Below are 25,225 nucleotides of genomic sequence, written 5' to 3'. Positions count from 1 at the left end.
ACAGATCAGGAACAGTTTCAAAGACAGCACTGCCAGACTAGGAGTGCTGTTAATCCTATAAGCGTTCCTTCCCCCACCCCCTCCCAAAGAGCCTTTGGAAGCAGGCAGAGAGACCAGCTGATAAGCCACCTGGCTTTCGCTAAGCTGCGAGCTAGCAAGCACAGGAATCCACACAGAACAGAAAACAACAAAGGCAGGCCTGGCAGGTTGACCCTGGTTGGTACTTTATGCATGCTGCCTTGAAAGTTTTTGAGGCTAGCATTGGCTCCTTGCTACTGTACGGTTCCCCCATCTGGATTTCGGCAATAAATAAATCATTTAATTTATTACATTCCAAATTCCTTCGGAAACTAATGGGGCTCCCTAGTTGTGTGCCTTATGCTGCGCTGTGCATAGAGATGGGCCAAACAACTCTAGAAACCTTGGCATGGATAACGGCCATAAAATATTGGCTGCATATACGTTTTCTAGTGGGATCCAATAGTTATATTCCCTCTCTGTTATCAGATCACTTTATTTCAGAATGGTATACTTTGATCTTTAGAAAGGTTGAAGCTATTGGTTTCCCCTTGGAATCACTCCTTATGCTCACAACGGTGGAAGCCTTCAGATTAGTTAAGAATAGGCTCTTGGATCTTGATTTTCATTATTTGACTCTTGCAGCCAAGACAACCTGCTCCCCGACTACCTTATTAATCCCATGCGAGCATGGAATTATGGCAGTATATCTTCGTCTGCTGATTAATCCCACCCAGAGGAGAGCCTTGGCTACTGCAAGATGTAATGTGCTGCCATCAGCTCTCCTGGAGGGAAGATTTAAGAATATAGAACGTTCTAAAAGGGTTTGTTCTTGTGATCTGGTTACAGTTGAAACACTTGACCATTCTCTGTTTGTATGCCCTAAATATGATAAGATACGCATGAAATACATGAATTCCATTTTCTTGCAATGTTCTCAGTGGCAAGAGTGTTACAAGATACCCAACCTCCTGAACAGCTCTGATGTGCTCTTTTGCGAGACTGTTGCAAATTTTATACTGGAAATTAGTAATTTTAACTGTGTTTTTTAATCTTGTTTTACTTTGAAATTTTGTCCTGTTTTGTATGCCAATAAAGGCTTGTTGTTGTTGTTGCAAAGGTGGTCAGTGACAAACCACCTCTGCTCATCTCTGCCCTGACATGGAGCAAGCCATCGACCTCACATGTGTCACAGAAACCTGGATGAGGTTGGGAGAGATGGTCCCCCTCAATAACTTCACCCCGGATGGTACTGTGGCAGTTCAGCAGCCTCGGACACAGGGCCAGGGGGCGGGTGGGGGGTGCGTGGCAATGCTCGTTCGGGATTCTATTTCCTTTAGGACGTCCTCTCTCCCGGTGATTACTGGCTTATGGTGTTTGGGCCTTCATTGGGATCACCCTGAGAGGTTGGCAGTCTTGCTGGGGTACCGGTTGCCTAGCGCACCAGCAGATAGCCTGTCGTGGCTCTTGGAGGTCATTTCCAGGTGGGCGTTCCACAACCCAACCTGTTTGTGTTGGGTGACTTCAACGTCCATGCTGACTCGGCCTCCTCTGCAGTGGCTGCTGATCTAGTGTCATCCATGGCGACACTAGGCCTCTCTTTGGTAAACACCCAAACTCCCACCCATCAAGGAGGCCACACTGTGGACCTGATCTTCGTGGCAGGAGTGCATGTGGTCTTATCCTCTATTAATAGAATGCTGCGGTCTGACCGCTACGTTCTGAAGACCCAAATCGATGCTGCTTCCCCCCCATCTAAGCGACGGGCATCTTTGAACCCACCCGTGGAGACTAAGGAACCCTGAGTGGTTCCAGGACTTCCTGCGGGATACCCCACCCACTGGCGACACTCCTGATGTACTGGTAGAGAGCTGGGAAACCAGGCTGTCTGAAGCAATCACTCGAGTTGCTCCAAGGCGCCCTCTTTGCTCCCGTGCCCGATCAGCTCCTTGGTACACTGAGGAGCTGTGACGGATTAAACGGGAGCTCAGGTGGCTTGAGCGAGTGTGGTGGCGGGTTACTGAAAAAAGGGTCCAGACCAGGATTCAGCCCCGTTCGCACCACTTCGGCAGAACCGGTTGTTAAAATGGTGCTTGGAAACAACCATTTTTTAGATTATAATAATAATAATAAGCCTTTCTTTGGCATAACAATAATCATAACACAATAAAAAAACCTGAGATAAAAGGTACACAAATACAAAGGTTTAAGATAGAATATAAATTATTGATTGTGCACCACCTCCAGTAAAAATCGTGCTACCAATTCACAAGTTTCATTGTCAGAATTGCCCAGAAGGAAAGGGAGTCTACCTGATTCTCCCATTTCACTAGGTATCCTAGAAAGAATATTGGAATATTTTGATCTGATATTAGGAAATTTAGGGCAGCAAAGCAGTTGATGTGCCAATGTTTCAATTTGTTGTTCACCACAAGAGCATACCCTTTCGCTCATTTCCAAGTTGTTAAATCTACCACGCAATAAAGCGGAGGGGAAAACATTGAAGCGAGCAAGTGTGAGGGCTCTTCTCTGTGTAGGATTAGTCAAAAAATACAAATAGGGAGCCATCCTGTTTGGATATAGGGGTATAGTTGTTAGATGATTTGAATCCCACCACCAGAACCGGTTGTTAAATTATTTGAATCCCGCCACTGATCCAGACACTCGTATAGGACGCTTATGAAGGCTGACAAGAGTGCGGTGAAGGAGGCAAAGAGAGTTTACTTTGCTTCCTCCATCGCGATTGCAAGTTCGCGCCCAGCACAATTATTTAGGGTAATTCGGTCTCTGACAACCTCTTCTATAGGTCCAAAATCTAAGGAACTGGCAGTTAGCAGTGAGGCTTTTGCGAACCATTTTGCAGAGAAAGTCTCGTCCCTCCGCCAAGCCCTTCCTGCCACAATTGATGCAATATGGGAACTGGAGGCCCCTTGGCTGTCTTCTGGTCCTTGTTTAGACCACTTCAGTCGACTTGCCCCCTATGATGTCATCAGGATTCTGGCAGCTGTAAGACCTACCACTTGTTCTTTTGATCCATGCCCTTCCTGGTTGGTGACAGCAAGCAGGGAGGAGCCGCGGGGCTACCTGTTGAATATCATCAATAACTCCCTTAAGCAAGGAGTTTTTCCAGGTCCGGTTAGAGGCAGTGGTTCATCTGCTTCTGAAAAGGTCTCAATCCATTAGATCTAGCCAATTAGATCTAGCCAAAGGTCTAGCCAAAGGTCTCAATCCATTAGATCTAGCCAATTACCGCCCAGTCTCTACTCTTTCGTTTCTGGGCAAGGTAATCGAGCAAGCAGTAGCGGACCACTTCCTTTCAGAGCTTATTTTTAGGATGACTCTCTGCCTCCCTCCCTGGGGACCGATGCCTTTCTCCTCCCCGCCCCGCCCCACCCCGTTCCGCCCCAGTCCTGGTTTTCCAGGCTTGCTATGCAGAAATAGTCAATGACAACCACCTCCAAAGAAACTCAGCATTTACTGGGGGACTGAAGATACCCATTGGAGGGACAACTTGATTCTGATAACCTTTTCTACCTTGTTCCTCTGCAGATCTGTTGGTTGGGGCATTTAAAGCCAGCAAGGTGGCTGTGTACAGGTGAGAGGAAGAGGCCCAGACCAGTGGGGAGGGGAGTGCTTCAAGATATCTTTTCCACAAAGGTTTAGAGCACCCTTGGGCAGGTTAGGGCCAGTCTGGGCTCGCATGAGCCACCAGCCCCTAATCTGGAAGCACCGGGTTTGATTCCCCGCTCTGCCGCCTGAGCTGTGGAGGCTTCTCTGGGGAATTCAGATTAGCTTGTGCACTCCCACACACGCCAGCTGGGTAACCTTGGGGGAGTCACAGCTTCTCGGAGCTCTCTCAGCCCCACCTACCTCACAGGGTGTTTGTTGTGAGGGGGGAAGGGCAAGGAGATTGTCAGCCCCTTTGAGTCTCCTGCAGGAGAGAAAGGGGGGATATAAATCCAAACTCTTCTTCTTCCTCCCTTCCCCTTAGTGGTGTCTTTGAAGGGATCGTGAGACTCCAGCCAGACAGGGCATCTCACTTGATGTCTCTCTGAGTGAGCTCTTAGTGCTCAAAAGAGGAGTCTCTCGTGGTGCTGTTGTCTCTCTGAGGGAGAACCCTGGGCCTGCCTCAGCTCTCGACAGCCCCAGGCCGAGCTCTTCCAAAGGGGTGCACATCAGTCCACACCTTGGTCAATACCGAGAGACCACCTCTGTCGGTCCCCTGCCGACGTTTCCAGCCGGCTTGCTGCTCACTCAACCTATCCTGTTTTCGGTTCCCTTCAGGGCCCGACCGGTTGTGGCGATCAAAGGCCAGGTGCTGGTGCCGCAGACGCTGAATTCGGAGGAGAAAAGCTGCACAGTGGCCAAAATGAACGTCAGCTGGTGAGCTGGGTGGGGGCAGCCTTTATTTACTCTGAAGGCAAATAAGCAATCCCCAATCCTCTGCAACAGAGGTGACAAACTCGCGCCCTCCAGATGTTATGGACTACAGTTCCCAGTAGAGTTCCGAATCATCTTCAAGGTGTTGGTGTTGACCTTTAAGGCCTTACGCGGCCTGGGACCCTTGTATCTTCGAGACCGCATCACCCCATATGTCCCTGCATGGCCTCTCCGTTCGGTGGAGGCCAATTTATTAGTTGTCCCTGGCCCCTCAATGATGCGGCTGGCCTCCACGTGGGCCAGGGCCTTTATGGCTCTGGCCCCGGCCTGGCGGAACGCTCTCCCTCCAGCTGTCTGAGCCCTGCGGGACCTTGGTGAGTTCCGCAGGGCCTGTAAGACAGAGTTGTTCCGCCGGGCCTTTGGAGGGACCGGCTGCTGATGGTGCCCCCCCCTTTTTCTTTCTGGCCCTTTACAGCTGGGCCTCCTGTCATCTGATGGGACTTGCCGCCCCGCCCTTTTGGGTGAGGAGTTTTTTAAAATGGGGCTGTCGGACGCTGCATATATTTATCCTATTTATTAGGTTTAGTCTTTCATTTTTTCTATCGCTGCTTTTAAAGGTTTTAGCTATTTTATGATTGTATTGTGACTGTATGTTGTTCACCGCCTAGAGCCCTCTGGGGATAGGGCGGTATAAAAGTCCAAAGACTAAATAAATAAATAAAATAAATCATGCTGGCAGGGGATGATGGTAACTGTAGTCCATAACATCTGGAGGGCTGAGAGTTTGACACCTGTGCTCTGCAAAGTTCCCCTCCAGGTCTTTGTTTAAAATTAGCTCAGTATATCAGGAAAAAGAATAACACTTTGCTTTGCCTTCAAGCGCCTCCTTCTACAATGAAGGGGAGTTGAAGAGGAAGATTCCTCCTCTTCTTTCCTTTGGGTGAGACTAACATCTTTGTAGGACTGTCGAAGGCTTTCACGGCCAGAATCACTGGGGTGCTGTGTGGTTTCCGGGCTGCATGGCCGTGTTCCTGTAGCATTTTCTCCTGACGTTTTGCCTGCATCTGTGGCTGGCATCTTCAGAGGATCTTCAGATGCCAGCCACAGATGCAGGAGAAACGTCAGGAGAAAATGCTACTGGAACACGGCCATGCAGCCTGAAAACCCCACAACAGCCCACCTTCGTAGTAATCGATTTCTTGGCAAGTTGAGCGGGTATGATCTGCCCCAGAAGCAAACTCACAGAATGGTACAAATTCACACGAGGATGCATCCAATTCTGCTCACAGCCAATTCTACACCATTTTAAAAAGCCCTCTTCTATAAGGTGGTTTGACAGTATCCTCACCCCCAGGCAAGAGGCTGTGTACTCATTACCATAATCTCTGCCCTGCAGCTGTTCCTCTTGCTGGTGGCTTGTTTGTTTTTGAGGGGCAGAATGAGAAAGTTTGACTTTTATCCTAGAAGCACATAGTTGGTTTAGACAGCTGTCTTCCTCCCACTGCTAACCACCACCACCACCCCCAAATACACACTTCCGTGTGCATTTGGGTTTTTGAAACTTACCTTTTAAGGCTTATCTGTGTTTTGAGACGCTGATGTGAGTGGGCAGCTGCTTGGGTCGGTCCAATGTGTGATGCACCGCAGAGATCCAGCTGGCTCCCAGCCCTCAATAACCAGACGCTAGAGGTCTGGCTTGGACTCAGACTGGGCGGAGTGGGTCCAGCTGGAGATTGTTAGGGTATTTGGCATCCAATGAGTGTTTGAGTTGTGTAGGAGCGTCCTTGGGTGAATGCTGAGCAGCTGTCTAATTGGAGTGACCTCTGCCAGCTGTTTAATTGGGGCTGGGCTTCTACATTCTTTCTACCTACTGCTGCTATTGCTACCTCTCTCTCTATTCATGCACTTTACTGTGTATGATTCTTCTTCCTAATATTGCTGTGTATGTTTTATGCTAGTGCTTGTGCACTCACGTTTTTTTTTTTACTATTTTAAGAACATAAGAACTAGCCTGCTGGATCAGACCAGAGTCCATCTAGTCCAGCTCTCTGCTACTCGCAGTGGCCCACCAGGTGCCTTTGGGAGCTCACCTGCAGGAGGTGAAAGCAGTGGCCTTCTGCGGCTGTTGCTCCCGATCACCTGGTCTGTTAAGGCATTTGCAATCTCAGATCAAAGAGGATCAAGATTGGTAGCCATAGATCGACTTCTCCTCCATAAATCTGTCCAAGCCCCTTTTAAAGCGATCCAGGTGAGTGGCCATCACCACCTCCTGTGGCAGCATATTCCAAACACCAATCACACGTTGCGTGAAGAAGTGTTTCCTTTTCTTGGTCCTAATTCTTCCCCCCAGCATTTTTAATGTATATTTTCTTTTGGTATATATGTTTTGTAGCCTGCTTTATCTATTTAAACTCTACATAAAAAGAAGCAACTTTCTTAACAACTCTGCTGTGTGCATTATCCGACTCTGCTAAGAATAGGTTACGTGAGCAAGCCTTCAATCAGGTTTTGCACCCAGGTCCTATCAGAGATGGCTACACCTTGCTGGGGCAACCGAGTACCTTGATCCCGTCCCTGCACATCTGGTTCCAAGTCAGAGCCACTTAGCTGTTTCCAGACAAACCTTTGTAATGACAGCCTCAAAGAACTCAACTGGGACTCCTAGTTAAGTAGAAGGGTAAACTTGGGGAGAGTGGGGGAGCAGGAGCAAGGTCTGGTGTGCACAAAGAAGCGGGAAGGGATAAAGAAGTCATGGACAAACTGGAAGGTCTAGTTGCTGCTCTGATGAACCCTGGTTCAGTGGTGGGATCCAAAAATTTTAGTAACAGGTTCCCTCGCCAGCCCCCCCCCCCTCAGCAAAGGGGGCAGAGGCGTACCTAGGCAAACCTGAGCCCTGGGCAAAACCTGAGTTGGATGCCCCCCCCATGGGCAGCCACCCCACCACGACCCCCCCCCATTTTTTTTGCACCAGGTCATTTCTAAATCATTATCACATTATAGAAAATGCCCCAACTCACAAATCTGAGCACAGCAATGGTGAAACACACAGGTTCTTTGATAGAGACTGGTGAGATAAAAGGTACGAAAGGCTGAGAATCAATGAATTGCAGTACCTGGAAGGGATTAACCAAGTTCAAGGAGTTACATTATTAGTTGCAATTGCTGTATGGAACCTTCACGTTCGAAGGCAGGATGCCTCTCGGGGAGGCGAGGGCGTGGAGGTGGAAAAGCGGACCCAATTAGTAACCCCCTCTCGGCACACACAAATAATTAGTAACCCCCTCTCGGGAACTGGTGGGAACCTGCTGGATCCCATCTCTGCCCTGGTTTCCCTGAAGCCAATCCACACTCTCTTTCTCCAAAGACCACCTGGGGCCACTGCAGGCAGGGCTGTATTGCAAAAAGTAACGTGTGAGTGCGGCCAACTAGTGTTTGCAAATGTAGATCACACCAAGTGCACCACCAGGCAGCCGCCTCTCCCTGAGTGTGCACAGACTGACAAACCTACGTTTGCTGCCCCTGAATATAGCAAATGATCTTTGTGGCCTTCTTGTTCATCATCACAGCTTCACCATCCAGATGTGTGTTGGAGTGTCGGGGAGAAACATACCTGCCCAAATGGGTGAGTGTTTTCCTTGTAACTGGGGGAGAGAGTTGGGTGGGGCTGTCTGGTGGCTGCCACGTTGGGGCTGATCGGGTGGGTGAGGTTTGCCAATAGTAAGACCTTTTCTGTTCCTGGAATTGGGCAATATATGGAGGAGAGGTTTTTCCAAGTGCTCAGACTGGGGGGACAACTTTGCCTGCAGGCCCCCGGCTGCTGTGTCTGTCCTTCTGAGCTCTCTGATCAGTGTTGTTTTTCAGGATTCAGTGGCTCTTCTAGTGTCACCGGGAGAATGATGGAAGGTGGTTTCCACGTGGGGCTGGTGGGATGGTTTCCCTGTTGCTCCTACTGCAGCTGATTCAATCAACACGGAGACCACAGGGCTTCCACTTGGCAGTTTTCACCACTTTTCCTCCAGTGCCTTCCTTCTGTATCACTGGCCTTTGATGCACAGAGCTTACCGTGAGGAGGAGGAGAAGGAGGAGGAGGAGGAGGAGGAGGAGGGACATTGACCTCACAGACTTTGCTTCGGGGTACTGCTGTTGTCGCCCATTGCCCTCTTCCCCTGCACTTCTCACCCTGTCTGCAGTGGGCAGGTGCAGAGGCGTAGCTTTAAGGGGACACAGGGTGCGCAATGCACTAGGGGCGCTCCCCTGTGGGGGTGCGGCGAGGGTGTTCCAGGGGCATGGCGGGGGTGGGACAGGGGTGTTCCCGGGGCAGGGCAGGGGCAGAGCATGCACCAGGCACTCCCCCCCCCTTGCTACATCTCTGGGCAGGCATTACCTTTTACCCTGGGGTTTGGTGGGGTTTCTTATTGCAGGGCTAAGGCATCTGAGAGCGTTTTCATTTTTTTAAAGTTAGCAATTGAATATTGTAGTAGTGTTATACCAACTTCTTCATTGGGCTCTCTGAATTCCAGGTTTCATTTTTTTTTTTTAAAGTAAGTTGGTAGCCCTTTCTGCTGTGGAGATTTATGTGGAAAAGCATGCCTCCACAACAAAATGGCAAGGCTTAAATGGGCCCTGCAGAGGACCGGGCAGCGAAGGTGGCCATCCATAAAGTAGCCTCTCCAGTTTTGCTGCCATCTTTCTCAAAATCCCAGCAGAGCAGGTTGGGGAAAGATTGCAGGAAAGACAGGGAAACGTACGATACGCTTGGAAGCACAGCGGTGTTCAAGGGAAGTGTGGAGGGGGGGGGAGAGATGCTTCCAATCAGCATCCAAGCAGAGCAAAGAACCCCACAATCCCGCACTGCTGTCGTAAATGTATATATCATTTTTAGTTAAACCATCATTAACGGGGTCGCATCTCCCCCTCCGCTCCCATCTTCAGAACGGTTTTAGAATTATCTTTCACTTATTGCAAATTGTATTGTTAAATATCTAAAGCAGTGGTGGCGAACCTTTGGCACTCCAGATGTTATGGACTACAATTCCCATCAGCCCCTGCCAGCATGGCCAATTGGCCATGCTGGCAGGGGCTGATGGGAATTGTAGTCCATAACATCTGGAGTGCCAAAGGTTCGCCACCACTGATCTAAAGGCATAGATGAATCCACTTATCTGCCTTTCCACGTAGCCCTTTAAAGTGAAGGAAAACAATTGTGTAGTGATTTGTTAATCTATCCATCGTCTCTTCCTGTGAAAGAATGTTTGTTTTCTCATTTTTCTTTATGTTTTCCTTATCTCGAACAGCAGTGGCTTGTGCCTGGTCTAGCGGACTTCACCAGTCTGCTGCCTTGCTTAGGAGAAAGCTTTTGCCGTTATGAGAGCATAAGAACATAAGAACGAGCCTTCTGGATCAAACCCGAGTCCATCTAGTTCAGCACTCTGCTACTCGCAGTGGCCCACCAGGTGCCTTTGGGAGCTCACCTGCAGGAGGTGAAAGCAATGGCCTGCTGCTGCTGCTGCTGCTGCTCCCGAGCACCTGGTCTGCTCAGGCATTTGCAATCTCAGATCAAGGAGGATCAAGATGGGAGCCAGAGATCGACTTCTCCTCCATAAATCTGTCCAAGCCCCTTTTAAAGCTTTTAAAACCTTTTAAAAACCTTTTTAAAGAGCAATTAGCCAACTTCTAGCCCCAAGAAGAATTTTACACACAGGAGTCTGTTTATTACTTCTCTGTTCCTGAGCCCCAGGTCTGGTGGCTTGGGGCTGAGGGGAGGTTCACCACCGCTGGTCTATAGATAAGATAACTTGGAGTGGGTCTCTGAGCAAGAATCTGAGAATTCAGCTGCCGCTCTTGGTTGCTCTCAGGGCGACTGAACATGGAAGTTGTCCGCAACAGCAGCAAATTACGGGCCTGCACACAGCCAAATCTCGGTTGACATGTCAAAGGTCTTAATGTGTTTTAACCAGTGGAAGGATGAGGATGGCGTGGGAGGTGGAGCCCGTGGCCGTGGCTTGTTGGGAGAACATCTTCTGGGCTTGCAGAAGGCTCCCACTTCAGGTCCAGCTAAAAGCGGCCAGTGATGTGAAAGGCCCCAGAGAGCGGCTACCGGTCTGAGTAGGCAAGACTAGATGGAGGGATGCCCGGTTCATCCTCGGGCAGCTCCCGGTGCGTCTTCACGAGTGAGCTTGTAGGCACAGAAGGCATAAGAGGAATATACTCTGAAAAAGCAAAGGTTTTCTTTTTGCCCCCCATTACTTTCTTTCTGTAATGGGTAGTTGGCAACCATGATGCAGCTGAACAAAGAAAAATGCAAGCTTGAAAATCTATCCTTTTTCTGTTACTAGGCAAGCTTGATAGCCCAGCAGAATGCCCCTTGTTCAGAGTTATACAGAATGTGCAAATTCAACTGTTTTTAAGGTCTTACTGCTCCCAGACAGATACCTTGGATTTGCCCTTCTTCTAGTGACAGAAGAGAGAAACATAAAAATGTTTAGGCTCTTTGTTTAAAGAAAAGGGCAACAAAAGACAATATAGATTAGAAAGAAACAGGGCTCTAGTTCATCTTGTGTCAAAGAACCAGCTGCTGACATCTTCCAATAAGGGTCTTGGACAACTCCAAATGTTTTGGGGAAAGGGAAAATCTCCACCTTCCTTTGTGATTGATTGATGATGATGAACTTTGGGGTGGATTCTTTTTACTGCTATTCTGACGTAACCTATAAAAGTAAGAACACACTGTCATTTCTTTGGTTCCCGATGCTGTTCTTGTCTGTCTGTTGGCGTGAATAAAATATTTATCTGATTTTATTCCTTTGTCGGCTTAAGCTTTTTGGCTTAAATATTTTGAACCCGTTACCCTGTTGTAACAAGCTGAGTGAAAGACCCCCGAGTGAGCCTCAGTTGGCCCTTTGCCGTCTCACCTTGTTGCTTTCCTAGGCCTGGAAACAGAGCTACAGCTGGACAGCATGAAGCAGAAATTTTGGCGACGCGTTTTCCTGGAGCAAACCGGCCAGTCGAGCCAAGTGTTCCCCCTGGAACTGTCGGGAAAAGTGTCCCAAGCCTGCCGAAACATCACTGCCTACCTGCGGGTATGAGGCTGAGGGGCGGGCAGGAGGGGGCGGGAGGGGTGCTGAGAACCTGAGTGGACCAAGGGACCTATCCATCCATCCATCCATCCATCCATCCACCCACCCACCCACCCACCCACCCACCCATCCATCCATCCATCCATCCATCCATCCATCCATCCATCCATCCATCCATCCATCCATCCATCCATCCATCCATCCATCCATCCATCCATCCATCCATCCATCCATCCATCCATCCATCCATCCATCCATCCATCCATTTCTAAACCGTCCACCCCCGAAGGGCTCTGGGCGGTGTACACTAGGCCATGCTGGCAGAGGCTGATGGGATTTGTAGTCCATGAACATCTGGAGAGCCGCAGGTTGCAGACCCCTGGGAGCTGAATCCCCCCACTGCGGTAGAGGCTTTGCCGGGTGGCCTTGGGCTGACCCCCACCCTGTCCGCTTAACCTTCTTGACAGGGTCGTTGTGCGGATAGAATAGTGGAGAGGAGAATGTTATGCAAGCTGGTTTGGGTCCCCAATGGGGGAGCTGTAGGCGCTGCAGGCAAAACACACTTCCATGAGTTTTACTTGTGGGAGAGAAATGCTTCCTTCTGCTCCCAATTCTGTGGGTTTTCTTTCTGTCCCTGTCTGTGAAGAGCACGGTTCTGCTTTTGCTTCAGCGTCTCCTGGCCTGGCTGCCTCCAGAGCCTCGCAGGCAAAAATCACGGCACTCCCAAGTTTGGGCGGACGGCTGAATTCCTGCTTTTGGGATGCAGCTGTTGCAGGAGGGAGGGGGCACCCACCATGCGGAGGAGCTTGGGGGCGGGGAGTCGTTCTTTGTTCAACTGACTTCTTGTGAATAGGCGGGGGTTGGCTGAATTGCCGCTGCCGGGCAGAGTCTGAAGCTGGTGGTGTTTGGGTGTGTGAATAAATGGATGCGGAGGGCGAGAAAGAGTGGGCATTTTGCAGCATGCTGAGATTGGACAGGAAGCAGAGGCTGCCAGCAGCCAGCGTACTCTAATCTGGAGAATCAGGTTTAGTTTCCCGCTCCACCACATGAGTGGCAGCAGTGGCGTAGGAGGTTAAGAGCTCGTGTATCTAATCTGGAGGAACCGGGTTTGATTCCCAGCTCTGCCGCCTGAGCTGTGGAGGCTTATCTGGGGAATTCAGATTGGCCTGTGCACTCCCACACACGCCAGCTGGGTGACCTTGGGCTAGTCACAGCTTCTCAGAGCTCTCTCAGCCCCACCCACCTCACATGGTGTTTGTTGTGAGGGGGGAAGGGCAAGGAGATTGTCAGCCCCTTTGAGTCTCCTGCAGGAGAGAAAGGGGGGATATAAATCCAAACTCCTCCTCCTCCTCCTCCTCTTCTTCTTCTTCTTCTTCTTCTTCTCCTCCTCCTCCTCCTCCTCCTCCTCCTCCTCCTCCTCCTCCTCCTCCTCTTCTTCTTCTCCTCCTCCTCCTCCTCCTCCTCCTCCTCCTCTGGTGAACTGAGTTTCCCCCCCCACTCCTACACATGAAACCTGCTTTTTAGTTACACAGGAATGAAAAGCTGGCTGGCAGGTGAAACGTCTCTTCCCCTGCGGTGGACTCTAATCCGGTGAACTGGATTCATTTTCCCACTCCTCCACATGCAGTTAGCTGGGTGACCTTGGGCCACTCACGGTTCTCTCAGGACTCTCTCAGCCCCACCTTACCTCCACAAGGGGCCTGCTGCGTGGAGAAGCAGGGAAGGAGTTTATAAGCCCCTTCGAGGCTCCGTGAAGTCGAGAAAAGCAGGGCTTAAATCCAAACACGTCTTTTCTTCTATAGGACGAGGGAGATTTCAAGGACAAGTTGAGCCCCATCGTGGTCACCTTCAGCTTCGGTTTGGGATCTGCATCCGGCGCGGGGGAGCTGGATCCTGTGCTGTCCGGCCAAACAGTGATCCGGGAGCAGGTGCGATTCCTCATTTCCCTCAAAAGGACCACTCTGCACCGTCGGTTACTTGGGCCCCCCATGTGCAAAAGGTGAAAGAGGGAGGGAGAGTCAGACACCCCCCCCCCCGCCAAGCAGTGACCAGAAGCTCTGCTGCTTGGCCTTGATTAAAGAGAGACCCCCCGGCATGGGTGGGGGGTCCCTTGCAGAGCCTTCTGGGGAGTGGGCTGTGACCTGCCCTGTGCAGAGGGGCCTCTCAGCCCTGGAGTGCAAAAGCCCACCAGTCCTGCCTTGGGCAGCGTCAAGCTTTAATCAGGCTTAACCTTTGACCTGAGAGTGAGCATGGGGGAATTGTTCTCTGCACATGCTCAGATGCCTGTTTCTTTGAGGTAAAATTAGCAAAAGTATGCAGGTGGGCATTGTGTGTTGTGTGCGCGTGTGCGTGTGTGTGTGTGGGATTGGATTCCATTCCCCCTATTCCCAGCATGGTGTTGTGGTTAAGAGCAGTGGACTCTAATCTGGAGAGGCGGGTTCACTTCTTCCTTCCTCTGCAGGCGGCCTGCTGGGTGGCCGTGAGCCTGTCACAGTTCTCTCTAAACTCTCTCAGCCCATTAGATGCCCGTTGTGTGTGTGTGCGTGTGGGGGGTGGGAAGGCAATGGTATGCTGCTTTGAGATTCCCTAAAGATAGAGAAAAGCAGGAAGAAAAAGTAGCCGTTCTCCTTCTCTGGCTGCTGTTAGACGCCCCGTGGAGGCCGAGCAAGTCTGAGTGACCAGAAAAAGTATTTTCTCCTGACTGTGTTAAATTTTCTTTAAAGTGCAGGACAGAGAGAGAGAGAGAGAGAGAGAGAGAGAGAGAGAGAGAGAGAGAGAGAGAGTATATGCATATATACACACACACACATATATACACATATATACACATATATACACACACATACACACACACATATATATACATATACACACAAATATATACACATATATACACACACATACACACACATATATACATATACACACAAATATACACACACACATATATATACATATATACACACACATACGCACATATATATATACACACACATATATATACATATATACACACACACATACACACACACATAAACATATACACACACATACACACACATATACACACATACATATATATACATGTACACACACATACACACACATATATACACACATACACACACACATATACATATACACACACATATACACACACATATACACACACATATACACACACACATATATATACACACACATACGCACATATACATATACACACATACATATATGTGTGTGTGTGTATGTATGTATGTATGTATCGCATATTTATCGCATCAGTATCGCATGTATGTATGTATGTGTATACCTACCTACCTACCTACCTACCTACCTACCTACCTACCTACCTACCTACCTACCTACCTACCTACCTACCTACCTACCTACCTACCTACTTATATGAGTTCTGAATGCAGTTCGCTGGGACCAGTGGAACGGTCACTTATGCGCCCAGTGCGGTGCCGCTTGCCCCCCAGACATCTAACGGGGGAGGGGCTCTTCCCTAGATGCCCTCTATTTCAGCCCTGCTCTGTAGGGCTGTGAGTAATAAGGAAGCTGCAGGATCCAGGCCGTCCTCATCCAGTCACGGCTTTAGTCTCTGTTCATTCTAATCCACAGACCCGCATCGTTTTGGATTGTGGAGAGGACAGCGTTTGTGTCCCGGATCTCAAACTGTTTGCTTGCACGTAAGCACCTGTTCCTTTGACCCTCCGGGGACACGCATGCTTATAGGGTTTCATATCACCCCACTGGTCTCAGCTGATGCCGCGGTGCCAACAGACCAGTTCCTGTGGGCAGATCTCCCCAGGGTCTCAAGCTGCTACTTCCGGGAATCATCCAGCTGTTTTTTCTTTAAGACCCATCTTTGAAAGGATTCCCAGCAGCAGCAGCTGACATGAAGACTTAACAAAGCAAAACAAGCAAACTAAACAAAGAACAGGATCCGTTCCAAACCAGTCTAAGTCCCAAAACTATCACCAGTTAAAAGTAGCTGAAAAATTTAACCCAAATCCAGAAACTAAGAAAGAATCGGGGTGGGGGGTCCATCTAGGGCAGAGGTGGCGAACCTACGGCACGCATACCAGAGGGGGCGCTCCAGGCCCCTCTCAAGGGGCACGCACGCCATCGCCCCAGTTTGGGCACTCGGCAGAGATGTAGCACCAAGGGGACTGGGGTGTGTGCGATTCACCAGGTGTGCACCCCTGTGGGGGCGTGGCAAGGGCATTCCAGGGCTGGATGGGGGCAAGGCAGGGGCGCAGGGCACACACATGCCCCGGGCATAGTTCCCCTTCCCTCTGCCCCTGGCACTCCAAAATCCAAATCCAAAGCCTTTATTAGGCATATAAACCGGTGTGTGTCCAGAATTCCAGATACAATAAGAAGATCATTATTGCACAACTTGCAGTACACAGAGGTGGAATATAGCAAATAGCTTCAGTGAGATTTCCAAATATTAGAGTTATTTTGTGAAGTTTAGCCATTTTTATCTTCCTCAGAAAGGAGCATAAACTCCTGTTGGTAGTACAGTTCTCAAATCAGTTCTGATGTTGTTGTATTTTGAGCAGTGAAGCGGAATATGAGAAAGTGAATCAGTTGTACTGTGGACAAAAAATCGGCGAGTCACGCCAATTGGCCATTTTGTGGAATACTCAGAGAAGCCTACCCTGAAGATGTGTACTGATCGGAAAAGAGTTGCACTTTGCTCTAGTCAGTGACCCATCTGTAATTGTGGCTAAATACATGTTCCAGGTATATAGCAGGGCTAGATTTCTGAGGGATAATCCCAAAGAATATTGGAGAGCAAGAGCTTTGCGCTTTGCTCAGGAGAAATTGCCCTGGCACTCGATCTCTAAAAGGTTCGGCATCTCTGATCTAGACAAAAGCCCACCGGTCATCTCTGATCTAGACAAAGCCCACCAGTCATGCACTTCCAGATGCCCTTCCCTTCATGTCCCCCTCGGCTGGGTCCTGAGGTTGAGGGCCGTGTCCTGCTGTGGGCCATCATGCAAACGCCCAGATCTTTTTAGCTCGTACAAGTGCAGTTTTGTTGAGCAGCGCAGCAGCTGTTTGTGTCTGGCCGGGCAGTTGTTCTGAACTGGAACCCTGGAGATTTGTGCTAGAGCTGATCATAAGGGATACGAAGGCAGTCCTTCACGAGGGTCTTTGATGGTTCGTATCCTATTAATATTATATAGCATATCCCCATGAGAATAGGCTACGCCAGTGTAAAATTGCTGCTGTCGAGACTGTCCAACATGAACTTTTAGAGCATCCTATCTATGATTTTCCCCGCTCCACGTATATTCATCCCTTGATAGAGAGGTTAAATATTGACATGTCATCATCTGTTATGAACTTCCTACTCAATGGTTCTTGCGATCTTATCTGTGAAAATGTTGCGAGGTTTCTGAAGCATTACCTGGCTAAGCGTAATTATTCTCCACAAAACAGTCCTGGTTGTTTTAGCTCTCTTTGTGTTCTGTATACAGGGTCTGTATTTAGATATTTAATGCATATTTTAAAGTATTTTACTGGGTTCAGTTAATAGATAAACGTTCCCCTTTTTGTTTTTAAGATTGAAATTTATAATGCCAATAAAGGCTTCTGTTTAATGCAATATTATATAGTGCTATTTTAGAATGGAATTATGTGGTAAGAGGAACGCCCAGGGACAAATCTGGCTTCTCAATATCTTACCACATTCAAAAAGATTCTGTGAGGTTTGGGAGAAGTTTCTTTCATTGTATCAACACCCCCACCCACCCATCCCCCCCCCAACCCCCAGAACTATGAGTCTTACCCAATGGCTTTAGTTTTTTAGAAAGTAAAAGAGTCAAATAATAAGCCGATCTGGCCGAATCACAACGTAAGGATACTTCAGAAATAAATCGAGTCTTCAGACTTTTTACTTGCGTAGCTTTTGGGTTGAGGTGAATCAGTCTGATTCAGGACTCCAGCTCAGATACATTAGGGCCGAATTTCCATCAGTTTCTCACCAGCATGGCCATATTGGCCATGCTGACAGAGGCTGATGGGAATTGTAGTTCCTGAACATCTGAGAGCCGCGAGGGTTCCTCTACCATGGCCAGGTGTCAACTACAGCCTTCTCCAGGAGGCTAAGTTAGGGACTATGTTCCTTATCATCCCCTGCCAGCATCATGCTGGCAGGAGATGATGGGAACTGTAGTCCATAACATCTGGAGGGATGCAAATTTGACACCTGTTGCTCTAATTGGAATCTGTCAGGGTGGGCATTCAGAGTGGTGGGAGTGATGGCCGGTTTTCCCCTTTATGCCTACAGTTCAAGAGAGGGGCTGTCACTCCCTCGGCTCCTCTGGGTGCCTCTGAGCATGGAAGAGCATCCTTGAGATCCTTTGCCAAATCCCACAAAGCACCACAGCTCTGTTTCTCTGGAACCATCCCGGATGGCCCTTCGTAATTGCTGATGTCTCCCAATTTTGACCACTGTCCTTGTCCTCGATGGTTGTGTCTTAGGGAAGACCACCTCCTTATCGGGGCAGAGAACGTGGTCCTCATCCAGGCAACAGCGGTGAATGCTGGCGAAGGGGCCTACGAGGCTGAACTGGTCGTGGAGCTGCCCAGGGGAGCGTACTTCCAAACGGCTCACAGCAACTCACAGGTAAGACTGCCGACCTCCAAATGAGGAGACCGGAGATCTACCACTCTTTAGGCAATAAAGAGGAGATCACGGCTGTTTTGGAGGGTGGAATTATATCCTCCTGAAGCCCATCCCCAATTCCCACCCCAAAAAAAATGTCCAGGTATTTCCCCACCCAAATCTGGCAAACTTGGGTCAGAAATGGGCCTGGCATCCAGAGAGAAGTCTTCACACAGCAGGCTGAACGTTGCACGGCAGAGCTGAGCCAGGAAAAACTGGGCACGTTTGAGTCCTTTCCTTGCAAGCGTGGAACTCCTGCGGAATCTGTTGTCTGGGAGCTGAAATTTAGCAGTCTTTTATATTTCGCTTAGCTGGCAAAGAAGCTTGGGATCCGAGCGGGGCTGTCCTAGCAACAGCTTGATATGCGCCATGTCCACTGAATATCGCACTGGTTTCAGAACGCCAGATGCAGATGGCACACATATGGCCAGAAGAGCCTCACTCCGCAGCTCCGTTATGCGTAGGAACATCTGTGTGATGCCTCGGAGCAGTCTTGACATTTGCTGGACCAGCCACCCCTCCCATCCTGTCGAGACCTTGTCATGTTCCTTCTCTGAGCCAACTCCCCCACTGTCTTGCCTACAGAAGCTGATTTGCACCTCAGAGAAGAAAATCGAGATCTCGCCATGGCTGCATGCAACAAGCAATCCCTATGAAATCCAGCTGAGGTAAAGTTTAGCCGTAGGCTTTCGTTGCCCTGGAAGCCACATCCTTTGGTCTTCGAACCCTGCCCCAGCTTGCAAGGAGGGCCAACTGTGGGTATTCCATCACGAATGGATGCACTCTGCCCATGGTCGGGGGCACTATTATTTAGACTTCAGAACTGATCCTAGAATAGCTTCTTCTAAATAAATCCCTACAAGATGACTGTTGTGTTCATGGGAATGTTAGTACACACTGAAATCTCATTAGCTTTGTAAGTGCCTCTGCACCCAAGGACATCCTCACCACTGCGGAGAGATCTATTTTTGGTTCTTCCATCTCCAGCCAGTCCCATATTTATCTGAGTAAATTATCTTCAATTGTCAAGGTGTCAAATGTCAGCAGGGCAAAACTGTATCAGAATATTTATTTATTTATTTATTTATTTATTTATTTATTCATTCATTCATTCATTCATTCATTCATTCATTCATTCATTCATTCATTCATTCATTCATTCATTCATTCAACTATTCAATACTATATCGCCCAACCCCCAAAGGGCTCTAAATGCCAGAACAACATAACATTCAAATAACAGATAAACATATAAAAATCAAAGTTAACCTCTAAATAATATAAATTAAAATGCAGCAATTAATACATAACATAACAATGCCTGCAATATCCCTCTTAAACCCTCCTCAGAGGGGAAAAGAAAGGGTGGGTCCAACAGATGGTAAATTCCAACAGAATTTTCCCTCTGTGAGATGCAACCTGTTACCTTGCAATTTTGTTTGAAAATAAGCACCCACGTTTGTGGATTACAGCAAACGATTTCTGTGCCTTCCCTGCTAGGTGGGGACTGTGCCGTTCTCAAGACCGGAGATAGATGTCTGGCTTTTGCATCCTTTGGTGAACCACCGGGTGTCAATTAAGTGATAGCGATAGCTTAGTGATCGCTGACTATAGTTGAGACAAAAATCTCTAATAATATGGTGTTGTCCGCATCTGGGCCTGGGCAAGTCTCCAAAAAAATCACTCCAATAGAGCACTCAAATGTTGACTTCCCAAAGATTGGGCCAAGTTGTTGGCTGGCAATTTCCCTGGTCCGCCATTCAGGATCAGGGACTGTTGGGGTTATTCCTCTGCTTCTGTCCTCTGCGAAGGAAAGAATTAAAGTTGGATCCACTAATTTTTATTTCTTTTAGAGCAGAGGTCTGCAAGCTGTGGCTCTCCAGATGTTCATGAACTACAATTCCTATCAGCCCCTGCCCAAGCATGGCCAATTGGACTATTATAGTTATCGTGGACTGATACCTTCTGAGCTGGGGCTCCTGCCAGCATGGCCAATTGGCCATGCTGGCAGGGGCTGATGGGAATTGTAGTCCATGAACATCTGGAGAGCCACAGCTTGCAGACCCCTGTTTTAGAGGATCCTGAACAGAGTAGGCAGGGGAGCTTGAAGGCTAGGTTGCTGCACTGGTTAAGATCAGCTGGGTATTCTTCTGTGGTAAACTGTTCACCCTTTCCCTCACAGAGAACTGTTGAATCTTAATGTACCGACCTTGTTACATTACAAACAGCACCAAGTGACTCTTTTCATATTTACAGTTTCCAGGTTTCAAGTTTCAAGCAGAACAATAAACAGTTTCTGTGGCGACAGGAATACATGCACAGAAAGAGAGAGATTTTAGTCAACACACAGTGACATGCAGAGGTGGGATCCAGCAGGTTCTCACAGGTTCCCGAGAGTAGGTTACTAATTATTTAGGTGCCAGAGAGGGTGATTTGGCCTCAGGTGATTTTTTTGCCTCGTGGACTTCTTTGCCTTAGTTACGCCTCCCTCCTCAGCAGTAGCTGCAGAACTGGAAGCAGTCTACAGTGAGACAGTGCACCTGGCGGCGCCTTCCACTGCTCGCGCATCTGCTTCCGGGCACTAAGGATCTGGCAAGCAGTGGCTGCCCTGCCACAGCCCTGCCCAGGGAATGCCCTCTGCCTCTCGAATGCCCGGCCACTTCGCCATGCCCTCGGGCCCCAGCCCCATTGGCGCTACGCCACAGTTTGAATCCCACCACCATGGGAACCTGTTACTAAAATTTTTGGATCCCACCACTGGTGACATGCCCCAGGACACTGTGTTCAGATGATTTGTTTATTATGAAACAGCATCAGGAATCAGCATTTAGACTTCCGTTGCCAGAACTAAACCTAGCCAGTATTTCAAGCGCTATTATACCCTTTGTCACACAACCCCACCCCTGACCACCAGTGCCCAAGGTGGGATGGCATCCCGCCTGTCCCACGGTCCAGAAACAAGGCAGCCCCCCCCCCTCTCTGGGGTCATAACAACCTGCGTTCCACACTACTGCAAGAACTGCACCAACAAGTATCTTGCTGAAAAGGCAGTGCTCAAAAGTGGAAGTAGAAAGACCGAGCAAATGCAACCCTCGTAATTAAGAGGGAGGGGAAATGAGGAGAGAAAGGAGAGACATGGCAGGATCAGACCAGAAATCATGACTGTATGTAGGAGTTGTATGGTAGCCTCGAGCACCACCGGTTGGGGCGTTACCTGTAGGAAAGGAGGTCATTTCTTGAATGAAAACACCTGAGGGTTGGATTATAATGGCAATGTATTTATATAACAAGCACCACCTGCGGGCTAAGGAAGTCAGGTAACTGAGGACGACAACGAGACTGGGGAATCTTTTCTAAAATGTGCTCAAAGATTTGGCTTCTTAAGAATTAGGGTTTTTTTGGTATCATTTGAATATTCCATTTTATATTAATACTCTTCTTCATTCGTTTTCAAACAATACATTTTCCCCCTTTTCCCCCTCCCTCCTGTATTTTTTTTCTTCTATAGTTTTATCAAACAAACAGCAGTAAGTTCATTCTTTGTAATCTCTTCTCCCATATCTCCTCATTGACTCCAGCTTTAGCCAAATATCTTGAAGCTAGCTAAATATCTTGAATTATTAACCGAACCCCAACAGAGATGGATTATTACAAGGGCCAGATCCAATACCTTCCCATTGGCCATTACAAAGGGTCGCTACTTCTATCCATACTCCCTCTCCAGGACTCGGGGTTTTATTGTCCACACTGTAAAAATCCTCAAGTGGAGACTCTTGCTCAAGCATTATTCTTGACTGTCCTGGGAGATATGTGGGCATTAGGAATTTCTCTCCCAGGCTGGCCCTAGGACAAAATCTGAAAGCCACTCTGGACTGTTCTGTTGTGGAGCTTCTGTTAAAACAAACACAGAGGCCATGCTCTTTGGAAAAGTAGCAAAATTTCTTTTACAAGTGACAGAACTTTCTAAGTAAATGTATACTGCTATAAGGTCTTCCTGTTCATGCTTTGAATGTGTACTTCGATTTGTATTTCAAAAATGTCTGGGCAATGCTCTAGAACCTATTTCTTTAAAATGCCAAATAAAGGTATAGTTGTTGTTGTTGTTGACTTCCAGCTTCTTTCATCCAGTCCGCATATATTGTCCATATCTTCAAAATTTCTCCCTGTTTATCTTGCCACAGTTTATTTTTTGTTCTTATATCGAAAATGTCCAGTGTCCCTTGTTCCCAGATATATTCCAACCATTTCTGGATTGTCCATTTTTTTTCTTTTCTTTCCAGCCTAAAGCTTACATTGTTGCATGTGCTGCTTTGATCATTATTTTATACATATAGCTGTATTTTTAATCTACCCTTCTATCCTGCTTCTTAAGAGTTGGTATCCATCCTCTCTTGATTACCTAAAGACACTTCCTCTGTCTGGTTCCTGAATAAAAAGGCTATTGGGCTTTCTTATCATCTTGCAGCCAGGAGCTTTCCTGTGTTGTATTATTCTGTCTGGGGGAGGAAACTCCTACACAGGAGGTTATTTCTTTGGGAGCCTGGGAGAAAAGTTTGCTGGAGAAATCGGCAGGCCGCTTGTTCCCTCTGGGCCTGTAAGTTGTTGAAAGTTTAGAACAGAGACCTTTGCTTTCCAGATAGCCTGAACTGTTTCATCAGCCTTCGCCAGCATGGCCACCATGCTGGATAGCTGATGGGAATTGTAGTTCCTGAACATCTGGAGAGCCGCAGGTTCCCCTACCCCTGCTGTCTAGAAACAACATCAGCGAGGCTCCATACAATGACGCTAAAGAGTTTGTGGGAGAGACCTTCAGTCAGCTGGACATAACTGTTGCAGGTGGAACGCTCCCCTTTGAAAATCTCTGTCCGCATGTGGGGCTCGTGGAGCCTCGAATGCAACAAACCCAACACTCTGGGCCTTCGTTCCTTAACTTCTCTTCCTGTCCCTCATAGATCCAGGTGGGACATGATGGAAGTCAGAAGTGTCAGCCAACTGGAAGAGGGCCGGGTGACAACGCTGCTTTCAGGATGCAGCTGAGGGAGGTGGGGGTCAGCTCGGCCTCCTGCAAAGCCCCCACACTCCAACCCATGAGGAATGAAACTTCACTCCTGAGTCAAGGGCCCCTGCTCCCCCCCTGCCCAATCTGGAGTATCGCGAGGGATGCCACGCCTCTGGAAGCCTCATGAGCTAGGAGTTCCTGTGAGGTGCTCCAGGGCTGGGCTTCTTGAGGCTGTGAAGAGGAGCCGGGCTGAGAAAGGAGCCTCCCTCCCGGTGGTTTCACTGCAAACTTTTCCTGCAGCAAAAACAGAGACAACCCCAACAGCTTAATTTTGACGCTGCTGCAGCACGCGGCTGGTCAAGGCCACGTGCAAGGATGGAGCTCGGGTAAGTGTGGGCCGCAGGCAGGTGCTTGTGAGAGGAGGCCGCTGGGAGTGGGTTCAGCTGGAGCCTCCCCTCTGGATCACATAAGCAGCCCGGCTGTGGGCATAGCCCAGTGGCATGGCGTAACCTTTCGAGACCGTAGCGCCCCCCCAATTGCAAACCCAAAACCCACTTTCTATTTATCACCAAGCGCCAAATACACGCAATTTAACCTGGAATACTCGAGGTTTTAGACAAAACGGTTGGTCTCCGCTGGTACGCATGCTACTGGGAGTAAGCTTATGGTAGCTCCGATGGTTTTGCTCTTTGAAGCAACCATGCAACCTCTTTTCCAACGGGTGAATCTACAGCCCTAGGGAGGGCGTTTACATCAGAAGCAAGCCCCATTGCCAGCAACTGAGCTTTTACTCCCCAGGTAAAGGGATTGTGATTTTAGTTCTTCACATGGAAAATCAGTGGGGCTTCAACATGCTTTCAACAGGGGGTTACCTGCTACACTGCTTCCCTGCAAAATTAGGGTCTTGTAGGCTTCCACGCTAATAATCGAGCCCAGTGGTCCAGGCCAGCCTAGATGTGTGTGTGTGGGGGCGATTGTTTCCATGTGCCCACAGAGAGGGCTCTGAGTGCCACCTCTGGCACCCGTGCCATAGGTTTGCCTCCACTGGCATAGCCTGTGTTTTCTGAGGAAAAACCTTTAAATACACTGGCCTGGTAGGTGCACATACAGCCTATGGCAGTGGTGGCGGGTTCTTTGAGCACTCCAGATACAGGACTACATTCTTTCATCAGCCTTCGCCAGCATGGCCAATTGGCCATGCTGGAAGGGGCTGATGGGAATTGTAGTTCATAACATCTGGAGTGCCAAAGGTTCGCCACCATGGGCCTATGGTCTGTGAGAAGCACTTTCTTGTGGTTCTGTCCACAAATAAGACACAGCTCAATGGGGGGTGGCCTTGTGGGGAGAGGAGAGAGAAGGGCAAGGCATTTCCTCCGGAGGCAAGAGGGAAAGAGGGACCGTGGATGCCCACTTTCATTTGGCTTCTCCCCCAGGAATTCTGCCCCAGCCAGTATTCTGCTCCCACTGGTCACCGGGGACCCCAAGAACGAGAGCAAGAGAGCGGATGACCATGGGCTCCAAGTGGAGCACATTTATCAGGTACAGAGAAACTCTTGCTGGTAATGGGACATAGTGGGTGGGAGCAGATCCCCAACTAAGAGCTGATATTTACCCCCAGTTGATCCCTCTGTCTCTCCCATCTCTCCTAACCCAGTTGCAGAATGAAGGTCCGAGTTCCGTTTCCGGGGCTGAGCTCCTGGTGAACTTTCCCAGTTGCTTTCAGGGAAGCTTCCGACTCGACATCACAAACGCGGGGACTCACAGAAGGCTGCGACCAGCTGCTCTCTTTTTCCCCTTAACGAGAATTCAGTCCCCTGAAGGTGAGAGCGGCCCAGAGGAGCCAGGCCAAAGCACAGGCCGGACGACGAGCACCCGGCTTCTTATTGGCTTGTTTAGAAATGCGTTTGTCTGCCTTTCTCTTAAATAGGAGCCCCCCCGCAGGTTAAAGCTTCATTTTCCCCTCCTCCATTGTATCTTCACAACAACAGCCGTGCCAAGCATTGGGAGAGAGATAGAGACTGGGTCAGAATTGTCTGGCAAGGGCAGAAGAGATTTGTCTTTAAACTT

General features: G+C 48.8%; 1 protein-coding gene across 2 annotated transcripts in view; it reads left to right on the top strand.

Moving 5' to 3' along the window:
* ITGA2B (integrin subunit alpha 2b) overlaps positions 1 to 24,962 on the top strand; it is a 52,013-nt gene extending 27,051 nt beyond the window's left edge. Inside the window, exons 14-25 of one of the 2 annotated variants that reach the window (XR_007246214.1) lie at positions 3,568 to 3,613; positions 4,303 to 4,401; positions 7,965 to 8,020; positions 11,326 to 11,477; positions 13,277 to 13,402; positions 15,099 to 15,166; positions 17,976 to 18,120; positions 18,745 to 18,827; positions 23,112 to 23,198; positions 23,457 to 23,545; positions 24,591 to 24,697; positions 24,813 to 24,962. Coding sequence is in view for 1 of the 2 variants with exons in the window: in XM_048516421.1 (XP_048372378.1) it covers positions 3,568 to 3,613; positions 4,303 to 4,401; positions 7,965 to 8,020; positions 11,326 to 11,477; positions 13,277 to 13,402; positions 15,099 to 15,166; positions 17,976 to 18,120; positions 18,745 to 18,827; positions 23,112 to 23,196 (860 nt within the window). In the remaining variant the exon portion in view is untranslated. Of the gene's footprint in view, positions 1 to 3,567; positions 3,614 to 4,302; positions 4,402 to 7,964; positions 8,021 to 11,325; positions 11,478 to 13,276; positions 13,403 to 15,098; positions 15,167 to 17,975; positions 18,121 to 18,744; positions 18,828 to 23,111; positions 23,414 to 23,456; positions 23,546 to 24,590; positions 24,698 to 24,812 lie in introns of those variants that run through there. The other variant, XM_048516421.1, reaches the window with a different exon arrangement.
* Positions 24,963 to 25,225: the final 263 nt, after the last annotated feature.

Source organism: Sphaerodactylus townsendi, linkage group LG15 (genome assembly GCF_021028975.2).
Source record: "Sphaerodactylus townsendi isolate TG3544 linkage group LG15, MPM_Stown_v2.3, whole genome shotgun sequence".
In the NCBI taxonomy this organism is placed as follows: domain Eukaryota; kingdom Metazoa; phylum Chordata; class Lepidosauria; order Squamata; family Sphaerodactylidae; genus Sphaerodactylus; species Sphaerodactylus townsendi.
Note: the sequence above shows the minus strand (reverse complement) of the source record. Positions and strands in the feature narration are given on the sequence as shown.